The 15,349-nt window shown below is 44.0% G+C and overlaps 1 protein-coding gene across 4 annotated transcripts in view; it reads left to right on the forward strand.

The window, feature by feature from the left end:
- Positions 1-15,349, forward strand: part of ATP8A2 (ATPase phospholipid transporting 8A2) — a 726,487-nt gene that overhangs the window by 679,157 nt on the left and 31,981 nt on the right. For all 4 annotated transcript variants that reach the window (XM_066369169.1, XM_066369168.1, XM_066369167.1 and 1 more), the window contains exon 35: positions 2,380-2,475. In XM_066369169.1, coding sequence (XP_066225266.1) covers positions 2,380-2,475 — 96 coding nt within the window. The remainder of the gene's footprint in view (positions 1-2,379; positions 2,476-15,349) is intronic.

Below are 15,349 nucleotides of genomic sequence, written 5' to 3' on the forward strand. Positions count from 1 at the left end.
CACATATGGGAGTTTATACTTCCTGCTCCCCCCCCCCCCCGTCTCTCCCCTCTCTAAAGTGAATAAATAAAATCTTTTTAAAAAAGAAATTTAAAAAATTGCTAGCATCATTTCTCCCCCAGCGCTACATGTGGGGAGAGTAACAGAACGGCCCCAGGATCACTATACATGTTCCTGAGCCCAGGTTAGGTGCCCTGGGCAGCCCGGGGGCTGGCATTGGGCATGTCGAGAGTGCCAGGTGGCCTGTGGACACAGATGCCCTTGTGTCCACTAAGAGCCTGCACAGTGCCTCATAGAACCAAGATCATTTCCCTCAAAGGGGATTTGGGGAATGAGTGAAAACCAGCAGTTTCAACGCTATGGGAACAGATTCCATTTTGCTTGGTCTAAGCTGCTGATGATATCCAGTGCCCTGCGCCCCATGGCCCAGCCTTCCATTTCAAGTTTACTTCTTGGAACTGCCCTTCTGCCCCAGCCCAGAAGGTAACACTGGGGGCTCGTGTACAGGTTGATGAACCCTGCCTGCTTTGTGAGGAGCACCAGGAGAGGGAGTCAGGGAGGGCGAGGATAGAGTCAGAACAGTCCTGAAGCCAGGAGAGTTTGCACAGCCTCGAGCATGGACCAGAGACATTCTGATGGCACCTCTGTGTCTGGGGTGAATTCAAGTATGGTAGGGGTTGCCACTCAGTTGACTTGTTATCATTGTAGCCCCATAAGCCCATGAGATAAAAAGGAAAATTTGAAGAACTGTACAAATTTTAACCTTTTTGACTGCCTTTTTCCCAGGGGAAAAAATGTTTAATGTTTTCTCATTTATTGTTTAAGTTAAAATTCCACAGCCTCTGCTTTGAACCACAGTATTTTATCACTACCGTCTCAGGGCACTGCTTGATGTAATTAGGTATCATGTGTTAAAACCTATGTGGTTTAGTTCTCTTGTTTACTTTGGGGAAAAGGAATGACAGGCACATATACAGTGTCTTAGTCCTGATACCCTGTTACAGATTAACTCGGAGTGTTAGGGGATGGCTGGGTATTATCTTCACAGACCTGCTCTTCTTGAAGATGGCAGGTGGGCAGAAGCGTGTGATCCTACTAAAACAGCTGCCGTCTTCAGAATGTGCTGGTTCCCCTGTCTCACTCCCTTGCAGATATACACCCAGGCTTGGTCCTTATTCACTGTTTGAGTTCTCTGTTTAGCAGGAGGCTCATGTTCATTTATGCTGAAACTAATGCAAAGCTTTCAATATACACATGTAAGCCTGCCCTGTGCTGCTAAGTCATGAGTGTTTTTCTTTCTTCAGCTTTTTTTTCCACCCTATTTCTGACCTGTATCTTGTTAGAAGCCTTTTCTTCACCTATAGTATTCCCAACCAGTAGCTTTCTGTTTAGTCTCAATCTTGGGAAGATCCTGAGAGCAGCCACTTACCTGAACATTATAAGGTATTCTTCTCAGTTTAAGCAGAAGAAGGGTACAGGTAACTCCTTCTACAGGTTAAGAAGAGTGCTGTCTAGGCAGAGGTTTCAGTTGTGGAGAAAAGGCCTGCTTGCCTCTAGCTGTTGATGCCAATGAGGCCTACATGTGCCAACCTTCATGGCAAGGCTGTGCAAGAGAGGCTGTGCCTGGGTACTTGTGTAGACCCTGAATTTCTGGTCACGGGTTTGGCATGAAAAGCATGAACTCAACTCACCTGACCTGTGGTGGCACAGTGGATAAAGCAGTGACCTAGAATGCTGAGATCGCCAGTTTGAACCCCGGGTTTGCCCAGCCAAGGCACATACAACTATTATGATGCTTCCCATTCCCCCGCCTCTCTAAAATCAATAAGTAAAATCTTTAAAAGAAAAAAAGAGAAGAAAGGCATGAACTCTAGCATTTTAAATCTGAGTCCTGCTGTGACACTGGCTCTTTTCACACTAAAAAGAGAGAGGAAGCCTCTCACTCTGGTCATTCTGATCACAGTAGAGGACATGGCCAAGGAACCAGCACACGTCTACAAGGCTGGGGTTTTAAAGCATCTTCTGCGTTGTGAGGTCCTGCAGTGAAAGGTTTTAGAGAGAGACTCATGAGTATCCAGGAACCCCAGTCTTTGGTCTGAATGGCTGGGGTCCTCACACAGATCTGCAGGCTTTCATCAAAAAAACAAAAACAAAAACAGTCATCTTTAGGGGATGACTCCTGATGTTCTGCAGGATGTGGATGCTCCCCAGGTGGAGTTCTTGCCGTGCATGGGGGCCACAAATGCTCCATGATGCTCCAGGCCTTAGCGTCAGCTGGTCAAAGGACATCCAGAGGTGGTCCAGGAGGGGAACATGCAGTCTTCACAGCTGTATGAAACTCTTGTGTCATGTTCTTACTATCTTTTCCTTGTGACACAGGATCAAGCACACATGCAGAAAAACGTTGCTGGAAGAAGTGCAGGAGCTGGAAATGAAGACAGGGAAAGCAGTGCTGCGGGATAGCAATGGAAAGAGGTGGGCAACTTCATCCAGCTGTTTGAAGAACAGGCATTCTTCGGACCCCCTTTCCCTATGGTTCCTTCTTGTGTTTCCTTCTCTTTTCTCAATTTTCAGTGTGAGCATGGGGTGCTCCATTTTCAGCATTTTGGTTTGCTCTAAGAAGGTAGTCATGGCGAGATTGAAATTGCACTCTCTCGGTGGCAACATGAAATCTGACTTCTGGTTCACTGGGGCCTGACCGCTGGCAAAGCTGGGGTTTCTACTGGGTCAGGACATGCACAAAAACAAGCCAGATGCAGGAAATTCAAATAGTAGCAATATTGTCTGAAGGTTCAGTGTTAGCAATGCCAAGGAGTATTTAATAGGCAGGCCTTTGGAGTTCAGGCCTAATTATTATGCTTTATATGAGTATCTGTCATGAAAGTTTGCAATAGTAATGTCAATACATACTATTCATATAAATCTTGTTCCAATTCACTTCATGTATTACCTAGGGTTTGGTTTGGTTTGTTTTTCAATGAATGATTATTTTCTGCTAGTGTGGAGAAAGTGTCATGTGTCTTACTGACTGGCTCTTGGGACAAGTGCTATTGCTCCCTGTCCTTGCTTCCCATAGGGCACTAGCCTTCTCTCCCCCACACCAAACAGTTGAGCATGTGAGTAGTTTTTTGTTTAATCACATATGTTAACATATTATCAGATTGTATTTAGTTAAATCTAAATACTACCAAAGAATAATTTGCAGTGCAATAAAGAGGCACTACTGTATTAGAGAAGTGATGTCTGGAAAATCATGGGTACAACTCTTTTGTAAATAAATGCTTAGAAGGAAATCTGTAACTAACCGCCAATGGGAAAAAAAATCCAGAAATGAGTACTTCTAGAGATTCCTGCTCTGTGTTTTTATAGTCTGTTTATTCGTACCATCTTTCAAAGCAATAAAGACACATTGTTTTTTTAAAGGAAAGAGATCCCAAACATTTTGAAAAGTATGAGGAGCATAATTTCCAACAACTGTCATTGTTTTAAGGAGTGGGATTGTTGAGTACATAGTTGAAGTTGTGGTTTTAGTGTTTGTCTAGGACTTATTTTTAATAAGTGAGTCCTCAGCATTCATTGTATGGCGACTGTACTAATCACTCTAAAACAGTCATAGTCAATTAGACAAAAATCTCTGTCTTCAGTAGGCTTACAATCCTGATGATGGAGGCAGGGGCTCAGCCGACTGTAGACCTATCTGTAACCATTATCCAAGACAGTATATGCCTCAGGCATGAGCCATGATACTTTGGACACAGCGCTTAGCACCTACTAGATTTTCAAGGACCTCAAAAGTCTTTGAGATCTGAAAAGAAACATATTCATAGGCTCTAATATGGGGGGGGGCGGGAAATAAGGGAAAGCCTCTGGAAATTTACATTAACAAATGTTTAAGACTCTACAAGATATTTAATCAGTCTTAATTACCATCAAGCTTAATAATCACAGTAAGTTTTATCATTATTTAAAATCAACATACAGACTCAGATCTCAAGAATTCTTAAGTATACATAGGGTTGCTGAGAGGTCATAAGTAATTCTAAGTAAAATGAGGGTTTCAAAGCCAAATTCTAAAACTCCTTGCAAATATTGGACAAGAAAATATTACACATAACAGGGCATGAGCATGCACTTTAACATGCTCAGTCTGACGTGGGCAGGGTCTCCTATTGGTCTGTGGGGTTCTTAAAACAGTCCAGATATGAGGTCAGCAGCACGGAGGGCATTCAAAGGAGGCGACAATTCAGGCAGCCGTCTGGTATAAGAGATCAAGAAAGGTTTCAGTCAAAGATAGGGTGAAAAGCCTCTGAGGATGTGAAGAACTTCTTGATAGAGCATGTTTCTGGCAGAGGGTGCAGCCTGTGCAGAGGGACAAGTCAGACTGCATTCAGGGGAGTGAACCCTGCTAAGGTTGGTGGGTCATGGGCATTTCACAGGGACCTGGAGTTTGTGTTTCAGTTCTGGTTTAGCCACTGATTAGCCACATGACCTTGAGTAAGCTATTTCATGTAATGGGTTGTCTCTCCATCTGTTACAGAAGAAGGCTAATATTTTGGAGAGAGAGGGATTAGGGTTTACGAAACAATACGGACAACATAGTGTATTGCCCACCCCATGGCAAGAACACTAAACACCAACTGCTAGTCTTCAGATAGGCAAGAGGTGGTAGGCTGTCAGCCCTGAGAAGGAGAGTGAGTACATCTCTGCTCGTTGATAAAAAAGAATGCAATTTGTGAAATTCAGTTCTGTTCAGAATTTACTTTTAAATGTTCAAATGGATATCAGAAGATAATTGGAGGTATTTTTTCTTTTTTTTTTTTTTACAAGGACAGAGAGTCAGAGAGAGGGATAGATAGGGACAGACAGACAGGATCGAAAAGAAATGAGAAGCATCAATCATTAATTTTTTGTTGTGACACCTTAGTTATTCATTGATTGCTTTCTCATCTGTGCCTTGACTGTGGGGCTACAGCAGATCAAGTAACCCCTTGCTCAAGCCAGCAACCTTGGGTACAAGCTGGTGAGCTTTGCTCAAACCAGATAAGCCCGTGCTCAAGCTGGCGACCTTGGGGTCTCGAACCTGGGTCCTCCGCATCCCAGTCCGACGCTCTATCCACTGCGCCACTGCCTGGTCAGGCCATAATTGGAGTTTAAATGAGATTCCTTCCTACCTTCTGTTTAACATCTGTTCCCTGGTCACTTTGTAAATGTCATCACTCCTGTTGCTGAAGTGATTCTGGGTGTAAGTGTGAGTGTGCACGCCCCCACTTGGTTGTGATGGTTTCCTTGTCCTCCAGCCCCCAGGGTCTTGCATCATTCTTGAATTTCAAGCAAAAGATAGTTTGGGGCTCCATCCTTCCCATCACCCTCAACAGCCCCCCTACCACCACACTTGTTTCTCTCCCTCCTAACTGCTCCCAGATTTTCTGGGTGGTCCATCTGCAAGCTAGATAACAGCAGCATGCCCTCTCTGCCAGAGAGCTTTTGTCCTGCTCTAAAACCACCCCTGCCCCCCACAGCTGCCTCACAAGGGCTCTTTTATCACCTTTGTTTGCTTCTTTCACACCTGCTGGAAGTCCTGTGCACCTCTGGTGTTGGTGGGGGCAGGGAAGAGCCAAGCCCCAGGGATAAGGGGAGGGGGGTTGAGATTTCTTCAGCTCTATGCTCCTTTCTAAAAGTTTAGACTCCCTCCTTGAGAGATCTGGACCATTTTGGTCTTTTTCCACACTCCCTGTGACTTATTCGCCATCCCAGCTGATGTGCCCTTCACTGTGCATCTCTCTTTCTGGATGTCAATCGGGCATACAGTAGAAGCTAGAAGCGCCATAAAGATTCGTTAACTAGCTGGAAATATGGAAACCCCATCAGGTAGCCTTGAGGGAAGGGAGGCGAGCCTATGTGATCTGTGTAGACCTGCCGCTGCCAGGTGTGCTAGCTCATGTTGAATGTAGCCACAGAGAGATGCCAAGAAACATGCAGGTGGTCACTGGGCTCCAATGAGAGCCATTTACCTCATGGTTCAAGAACAGAGCTAATAAAGATTGACAGGTGAAGAGACGTTTAGGGTGTTAGCATCAGCCTGCCCTTGCAAAGTCAACCCGTCTTGGAGTTGGTCCTCCCAGCAGCCCATGGGCCATCCTGCCTTCTGGGGTCAGCAGAGCCTCCCACCCAGCTGTCCTCCCCATCCCTAACCATCGCTACCAGGTTACTCAGTCATTTCTGAAGTCGTCTAGGACATTCTGCCAAGCCGTAAAGCCCAAGTCCAAGTCAGCTGGCAAATATCCTACCAGTTTTTCTCAAGAATGTACTCATAAAAATAAAACAAAAATCTTCTTAAAAACACTTTTGTGCCAAATTTACAATTATGATTTGAAGTGGCAGCTGGGGAGTCTACACCTCCCCCTAGGCCCCTTATTCATTCAGTAAAATATTTGAACATTTTGTTGATCTTGTCTAAGCCCCACACTTTTATATTATTTGGGTAGCCATTAAAACTTTATTAAATGCTTCTACACAGTCACATTGATAAATCTTACCTTCCAAAAATTATCCTGGGTAATTTATGCATAAATAAGCCTGTTCTCATGACTTAGATAAAACTTGAAAGTAAGTTTCTGTACTGGAAGGTATATTGAGTAGGAAAACACTAAAGGTAATGAGGAAAAGTGCTTTTCTTTATTTTAGTATGTCTTTTTTGGTGGAGCCTTTTTCTCGCCGTGTTGCTTGTGTACCTTTAACAGACACCAGAAACGTTTTCATAATTGGAAGACTTCAGAAGACTAGTCCTCAAACCTCTTTCTCTGGGAATCTTTCCTCAGAGATCACCCCACTGTTCTCTGTATAGAATAGAGTCTATGGTGCATAATGCTTACTTCACACGTGTCTGAAAATGAGGAGCTAATTGGAAGAATTCCTTTTTTTTTTATATATAGGTAATAATATTTTCCCCCTCTGTATTCTTAAAGTGTAACACATGTAATTTGTTTTTTCTGGTGTAAGAAAACCCATTGGTGATCATTTACCTTTAAATATAATTTAAACAAATGCCTGAATTGTCAGGTAAGAGGACAACTAACTTCTTTTCCCCCTGAAACTTGCTTTTGTTTCATGATATGGGGTAAAGGGTGTTCTGTGGTCTAGGTATTTTGGCAAGGAAGAAGAAAGGTGAATACATTTGATAAAAACATCTAGTTTTCCACTTATACTCAGTCTGAATAAACAACAAGGAGACCCTTGTTTTGTTTTAGACCTTCTTTCTGGTCATCATAGTTGAGGGAGGGGGGAGGAGAGGCCCTGGGCTGATTTTCTCCAGTTTCAAGGTCAAGGAATGCTGGTTGCTGCCCCTGCCTTTTGCCAAGGAGGTGGTAGGATTCTCTTTCCTTAAGTGCTTTCCCTGCCCAAGTATAGCTTCCCTGTGTCTTTGGTCAAGGTCATCACCTTATGGTGAGTGATCACTGAATCTCCCCTTTGGTTTCATGTTCTCTCTGAATGCTGATGCATGGCACCTGTGACCCCACAGCTGAGCTGGCGCCCCCAGGGCAATGTAGACAGCCAGGCAGCCTCTTGGAAATTCAGGAACGAAATCTGACTCACTCACTCCTCTGTCTGGGCACCTGTGCTCACCCAGCTTCCATTTCGTCAAGGCCCCCGACACACAGGCAGCGAGCGCTCGGTCCAAGCTGGTGACCTGGGAATACAGAGCAGAGCCTGATACACATCGGCAGGATCTTCAAACGATGAGAGGTGATCCTCCACTCCAGACAGCACTTTCCTAGTGCTCTTTCTAAAACCAATTGTGTGAAAACACAAAAACTCCCCAAAACATTTTGAGTTGAGTGCTCAGCTAAAAAATATCTGATATGTTTTGATGTTTAAGTGGAAACCCTTTGCCCTTTAAACATTAAAGAGCCTTTTGGTATTGTCACACCACCAAGTCCGAACTGATATACAGCTGCTGAGTCAAAGGTAAAGAATAAGCAAACCCTAAAATAGGCAGTACACCAGCTTTATTGAGTATTATTTCTTCAATATAGACTTTATATTATTTGGGGGAAAAAATTTTTCTCTACGTATTGGTGTTGACTATGCAAGTTTCTGTCCTTCCTTAGCTCCCCTGCCACTGCTTGTCACACTTGTTTCCCCTAAAATATCTATTATTTATTATTATTATCATTATTAGCTAAAAGATAGCAATCATGGCATCATTCTGGCCAATTGCTCCAAGCCAGGTGGCAAACATCTGTTTCCAACACCTGGTTAAGATTTATTTCACTTCGCACTGCTTTTTTGTTCAAGGCTGCGTCACCGACTGTACAGACAAACGGACCTGAGCTGGGCTCCACGCCCTGCCACTCACTTACCTGTGGGACCTTGGCTGGGTTATTAACTTCTCTGAACTTTAGTTTTCTCATAATACATTTGATTTGAGGTTTAAATAAAGTAGTACGTATTAAATCTACAGCATATATAGACTTCCAGAAAGTGTTAACACCAATGTCTATCCCCTGTTACGAAGCTGAATAAAAATCAAATTTCACTGGCCATTTAGTACAGACAGGTCTTCCCAGATCATTCAGAGAGAATGTGAGAACAGCGGGTTCTCTGGTGTACATCTTAGGAGTATGCCCCGCCCAGGCTAGGGGACCAGGCAGGGATCTGGCTGAACCCCAGGCACATTAGACATTGTGGGCCAGCCAGTGACCAATGAGTTTGGATTTGGGGTATCAGGGAGAGTCAAAATCCTGTGTATTTCTGAGGTCATCCTGTTTGCAAATAGGAGGCTGCCTCCCAACTCTAAACTCCCCTGATGACCTGCCCTTGGGACATCCATCTGAAACTCAGGTCATCTGTGCCCAAGCTCACCTTCTCCCCTCAGGGTCTTCCTTGATGGTTCTCAGCCCTGGTCATGACAGGTCGTTCCAGTGCGGCAGACTCACTCTTGGCCTGATCTTGTTTTCTCTTCATTTGTGCATCTAGAGGCGCACCAGTCTTCTGTGCCTTCCCGTAAAGGGGCCACTTCCCACCCGTTTGGCCAGAGCCGTGCTTTGGAGGTCGGTTACTGATTCTGAGCTCTAGGATTCTGGCTGGTCTGCCCGTGGGGGTGTCATTCCCTCTGCACTTTCACCTCCACATAGCTGAAGACTTTGTTTCCCAAGCACAGCCTTGGCCATACCACCTTCTGGTCCAACACCTTTGATGGTTCCCACTCCCTGTTCAACCAAGCACAGGCCAGAGCCATACAGTGGTTTTGGCCTCCTCTCACTCTTTTTCACCTATATGTGTCTGAGCCTCCCCGCGCCACGCTTGCTCATGCTCCTCTGTGGCCACCGCTGCCCCTCGGCCCTTCTCTAAGGATCGCTTTTATACAACTGAGTTGAACCCTGGGTCCCTGGGGACGAAGGCGACAGAACCTTGCCCCAGAGCAGATGCTGCCAGCCCTAGACCCACTCTTCAAAGTCACCCCAGTAGTGTTAGCCTGGACTTCCCTCAATACATTCCTTTGAAAAGTGTTTTTAAATTATTCAAATATTCAACATACACAATAGTAGAAAGACTGGCACAAGGAACTCCTGTACATTCATTGTCCAGATTCAACACTTACCAAGATTTTGCCATAATTTCTTCATATAGCCCGTTTTGCCCTATTTTTACTTGGCCGCAGCATATAAAGCAAATCACAGACATCACAACATTTTACCCTTACACACTTCAGGATGTAGCTCTAAATATCCCAGGCATCTCAGTGTGTGTTACAACTAATGCATATTATACATGTCTGTGTTATTACATATAAACTATAACTCCAATGCCTTTTATCATATGAAATATTAAAAGTAATTTCTTGGGCCTGACCAGGTGGTGGCACAGTGGATAGAGCATCAGACTGGGATGCAGAGGACCCAGGTTCGAGACCCCAAGGTCGCCAGCTTGAGCGCGGGCTCATCTGGCTTGAGCAAAAAGCTCATCAGCTTGGACCCAAGGTCGCTGGCTTGAGCAAGGGGTTACTTGATCTGCTGAAGGCCCACGGTCAAGGCACATATGTGAAAGCAATCAATGAACAACTAAGCTGTTGTAACGAAAAACTGATGATTGATGCTTCTCATCTCTCTCTGTTCCTGTTTGTCTGTCCCTATCTGTCCCTCTCTCTGACTCTCTCTCTCTCTGTAAAAAAAAAAAAAAAAAAAAAGTAATTTCTTAGTATCAACTGCTACCTAGTTATAAGTAAATTTTCTGGATTGTCTCAAACCCTGTCTTTTTAGTGTTTTATTAGGCTTGTATTAGGATATAGGCAGGATCCAAATTTGGTTGCCTGTCCTTGTTTTTAATGCCGTGGGCTTAACAGAAATTGTGCCCCATTTTACTTTCCTCATAATGATTATCAGCATGAGCTAAGAAGTTCCCTCCTGGCCCTGGCCGGTTGGCTCAGTGGTAGAGCATCGGCCTGGCGTGCAGAAGTCCCGGGTTCGATTCCCAGCCAGGGCACACAGGAGAAGCGCCCATCTGCTTCTCCACCCCTCCCCCTCTCCTTCCTCTCTGTCTCTCTCTTCCCCTCCCGCAGCCAAGGCTCCATTGGAGCAAAGATGGCCCGGGCGCTGGGGATGGCTCCTTGCCCTCTGCCCCAGGCTCTAGAGTGGCTCTGGGTCGCAACAGAGCAATGCCCCGGAGGGGCAGAGCATCGCCCCCTGGTGGGGAGAGCGTCGCCCCCTGGTGGGCATGCCAGGTGGATCCTGGTCGGGAATCTGTCTGTCTCTCCCCATTTCCAGCTTCAGAAAAATACAAAAAAAAAAAAAAAAAAAGAAGAAGTTCCCTCCTGTGAAGAAGAAAGAGCGAGGTCCCAGACAGCTGGAGTCACCTCCCAGTGTCACCCAACTGAAGCCAGTCTGGGTCCACATTTTTCTACCTCAGGCCTCTTTCCACAAGGCCCAGAGGTTGAGTTCACCCAAATGCTTCCATGTTCAATGACACGTTTATTAGAGTACCTGGAAAGCAGCAGAGCCCTAGAGGGACCAAGAGGGTTGCCTGCCTGGGAGCCTGGGAGCCTGGGAGCCAGAGTCCCATCAGAGGCCACAGGAAAGGGTCAGAGCCTGCCCATTTGACAACACTGTATGCAGGACTTGAAGGGAGCCAGAGACTAATAGTTGGACATGGTTGCCTTTCAGATCCCTGTGTGTAGAGAGGGCATGGAGCTGACATTGGAACCAGGCCCTTCCGTAAAGACATACAGAAGCCAGTCTGACAACTTCAGAGCGTAAAAGGGCAAAGGGATTTGTGAGTGCTGTTAACTGCTTGGATATGATTCAGAAAGGAGAAGCCTTATTGAGAAAGAAGATTTCCAGCCAGGAGTCACCTTCATGGAGACTAATGTAGTCAATGAAAATAAATTAATTGAATGTGTTTAATCGTGTGTAGGGAAGAACCATGAACAAGGCCTAAGTCCAGCAAATAGTTTAGACAACAGGGAGAATCCTTAGGAAAACAATTGGAGAGTCAGCAACACTTCCAAGGAGAGCCTCCAGACTTACTGACAAATGCTCAGAACAGATGAGGAAACGCATTGGTGGACAAAGGAATGAATGACCCAAGAAATGACAGAAAGGCTGACTGGATCACCCGAGGGGTGGTTTCTAGTGACTGCGTCCTGGGCACAGGAAGGGGTGGGTGAGGAAAATTAATTCTTAAGAATGCAAAATGCCTAATTAGCATTTAGTAAATGCTTAAACCACCTGTGTCAACTAAAAATAATTGTTTTTCTCTTACTTTATGGATATTAAATACTAACTGCCTTTGCTGTTGTGGGCCGGTGTTTAATACTTTAGACTTTTATAAATACCATGTGGGTTTTTTTGTTTGTTTGTTTGTTTTTTGTGGGGTTTTTTTTATATTTTTCTGAAGTTGGAAACGGGGAGGCAGTCAGACAGACTCCCTCATGCGCCCAACCGGGATCTACCCGGCACGCCCACCAGGGGGCGATGCTCTGCCCATCTGGGGCTTCGCTCTGTTGCAACCAGAGCCACTCTAGCGCCTGAGGCAGAGGCCACAGAGCCATCCTCAGTGCCCGGGCCAACTTTGCTCCAATGGAGCCTTGGCTGCGGGAGGGGAAGAGAGAGACAGAGAGGAAGGAGAGGGGGAGGGGTAGAGAAGCAGATGGGTGCTTCTCCTGTGTGCCCTGGCCGGGGATCGAACCCGGGATTCCTGCACGCCAGGCCAATGCTCTACCACTGGGCCAACCGGCTAGGGTTACCAGGTGTTATTTGTTGTGAAGCAAGAAAAGGACTTCTTGACTGCCTTTAAGGAGTGCTTTAGCTCAACTAGAGACCTCCTCAGGAGTTTAGCCACTGCCCACTGCTGTTATGAAAGGACTATAGCATCTTTATCGAATGTCTGGAGTGGGACAGGAAGAAATAGTTGCTTCTTTGTGAGGCGGGGAGCTGAGCTGACAGGTATGAAGGTAGGTTCAACTAGTCAGTGCTTTGCTGACAACGCATCCTCAGACTGTATTTTAGGATGACTTGAAGAAATTTATTTTTGGATTAAGACCTAAGTTAGCGTCCACCTTCTTCATTTGCAAATAAGGCCCCTTTTCAAAACATTATTCTTACTCATGAAGTTAATGTCAGTAACTAACTAGTCCTGATGGCTCATTATGTCCCTTTGAAAGTAATATGAAATATGTTAATCCTTTTTTTAAAAAAATTGGTTTTATTTAAGCCGTATGAGCAACAATAGAAATATTCAAAGGTAGAGTTAAAAAGATTTTTTTTTCCTTGTATAAGTCCTATGAGTTGAATACTGATAGTCCACATTTCAAGCAGGGATTAGTTGTTCAAGAGATTCTTAGAGGATCTTGGTTAATCACTTTTCTACTTCATTATCACTGAGTTCTTTGCTTTCCAGTTTCTTTCGCCCTCCTACTGAGAGTAGACCATTCCAGCCAGCTGAAAATGGTGAAGAGGAACAGCCATTCTGACAATGAATTGCAGTTTAGACATAACCCAGGAATAAGCAGATTCTCCCATTCACTTCTCAGTGGGCGGCACTTGAACTCCTGTGGAGGCTGTGGAGAGAGGTGTAGACTTTCTGGCACCCTGAAAGCACAGATCAGCAGTTGTTCCCTAGCACATTTTAGAGGATTTCTGAATCTTCTGGACGTATTGACTCAGAAGAAAAAGGAACCCAAAAGGCAGTGTGGGGCAGTGCTAGCCATTGGTCACTTACAGTTGATTTCTGCTTTTGGACCGACATTATTCTGATCATGTCCACCCCAGTCTCAGTCATAGTCATTGTAAGAGGCAGTGATCCCCATCTCTGTGTCTGGCACTGGGAAAGCTAGTTAAAGCCCATTTGGTCACAAGTGAATATAACATCTTTGACCTGGTGGTTGAGAAGAATGTGGAGAACTTAAACTTGTAGTGAGGAGTTGGTCATTGTAGTGGGAATTGCTGCACTTAACAGTAATAGAATTATTGGGGTTTTGGAGGGATTTTTTTATTAATAGAAGCAGGAAAAAAGGGAAGTGTCTCATCATAGTGCACCTAGGAGTTGAGGCCAGAACCCAGGACATAGGAATGTGTATTGTAGAGCCCCATTCCTTAGCCATTCAGTGAGTCCCACTGAACTCTGCAATTTCTAACAAGGCAGTGGGAAAATGGTTATTTGGTGTTTTCTTTTGTTTTTCTCTTTCTCTAGCAATTAGGATTGGCTCAAGGCACCTTAGGTGATAGTAATTGACAATTTACACTTGCTGATGAGTAAACATATTGGGCTTCATTAACAAATAGAATCAGTGAGTGGCTTAATACGGGACAGGTCATTTATTCATCCATGCCATAGGCATGTATGGAGAACTAAGGATGTGCTAGGCCTGGGTGTGGCACAGAAGGAGATAGACAGATGCCCACTTTGTTAGAGCTCACGTTGTAGTGGGAGTAAAAGCCAATGAACAGAGAGTCAATGACAATTGTTAGGAGGAAAAATGAAACAGGTTTGTCATAGAGAATGGATGACTGTGTTTAGGGGTCAAGAAAGCTTCTCCAGATGACACTCAACTGAGACTCACATAAAAGGCAGTGCGCACTCAACAGAGGTCTGGGGAAGGAGCATTGCAGGCCACAGAAAGAGCTGGTAGCAAGACCCGAGGCAGGACACACTTGGTTTGGCCGGTGCCTACAAAACGTGGAGCAAAGTCATCTACAAGGCAGCAGGGCTAGACACTGGGGGAGTTGTGGGCAGGGGTAGGGACCAGATCTCAGCCACCAGGAGCCATGGAAAGGGGTTAAGCAATGTGTGACTCTTGTTTTCTAGAAGATGTGATTCCAATGCCATTTTAAAGCCATAAAATCTCATTCTTAAATTTAAAAGTTAAGTAAAATCCCAATGGAAAGTATTTATTAGTATATAAATACAGAAAGTGTTTATTAGTATAAATTTATTATAAAAGCTCAAATTAACACATTTATTTGTCTTAAAGCCAGGGGTAACAAATGATTTTCAAAATGTCAAAAATTTGAAATCAGTATTATGGAGGACCGATGTATTGTTATTACATATATCCAGTGTTTTTCTATTTTCTTTTGGATCATATAGAGAAAAGCCCTGATGTCCCAAGATTAGTTGCCAGTTTTAAAAGTGTTTCACAGTTCAACTTATAACCTCAGAAAATCATTTTTGTTCTTGATTATATTTCACATATGTAAATATTATTAAATAATTATGCAGTGATCTTATAATAATTATTAAATAATATATAAATATAAATAATGCATAGTATATACAAATAATATAAGTTTGCTTATATTTTTGTTCGTAAATGTACATGTCATATAAACACATGATCAATAGTTTAATTAAGCACTAAAACTCTAAACTAGCATCATGTGATAAATTGTTCTCTTGTGTTATGACTGATATATGCAGGTAGGAGCTTAGGTCAAGCAGTGCAGAGTAGGCTCATTGTCAGTATTAATTTATTTGAATGGACACATAGGAATGCTTTCTTCAAAAAAAGCAATATATAATTACAACCTTTATAATAAGCAACCTATCTGTAAGCTCAAATATAAGAACCATTAATCTGAGATCTTTACTGAAACAAGTTATTGAAAACATTTGTGGTTTTTAATACATGAAAATTTAATGTGAATTATATGAAATACTTATATATTCTTATTTTAGTTAAGTATTTCAAAAATAGTTAATGTATATAGAATGTGATTTTAAAACTAGTGTTTGGACTCTGGCCGGTTGGCTCAGTGGAAGCCGGTGTGTGGAAGTCCCGGGTTCTTGCCAGCCGGTGCACACAGGAGAAGCGTCCATCTGCTTCTCCACCCTTCCCCCTCTCCTTCCTCTCTGT

This window comes from Saccopteryx leptura, chromosome 2 (genome assembly GCF_036850995.1).
Source record: "Saccopteryx leptura isolate mSacLep1 chromosome 2, mSacLep1_pri_phased_curated, whole genome shotgun sequence".
NCBI lineage: Eukaryota > Metazoa > Chordata > Mammalia > Chiroptera > Emballonuridae > Saccopteryx > Saccopteryx leptura.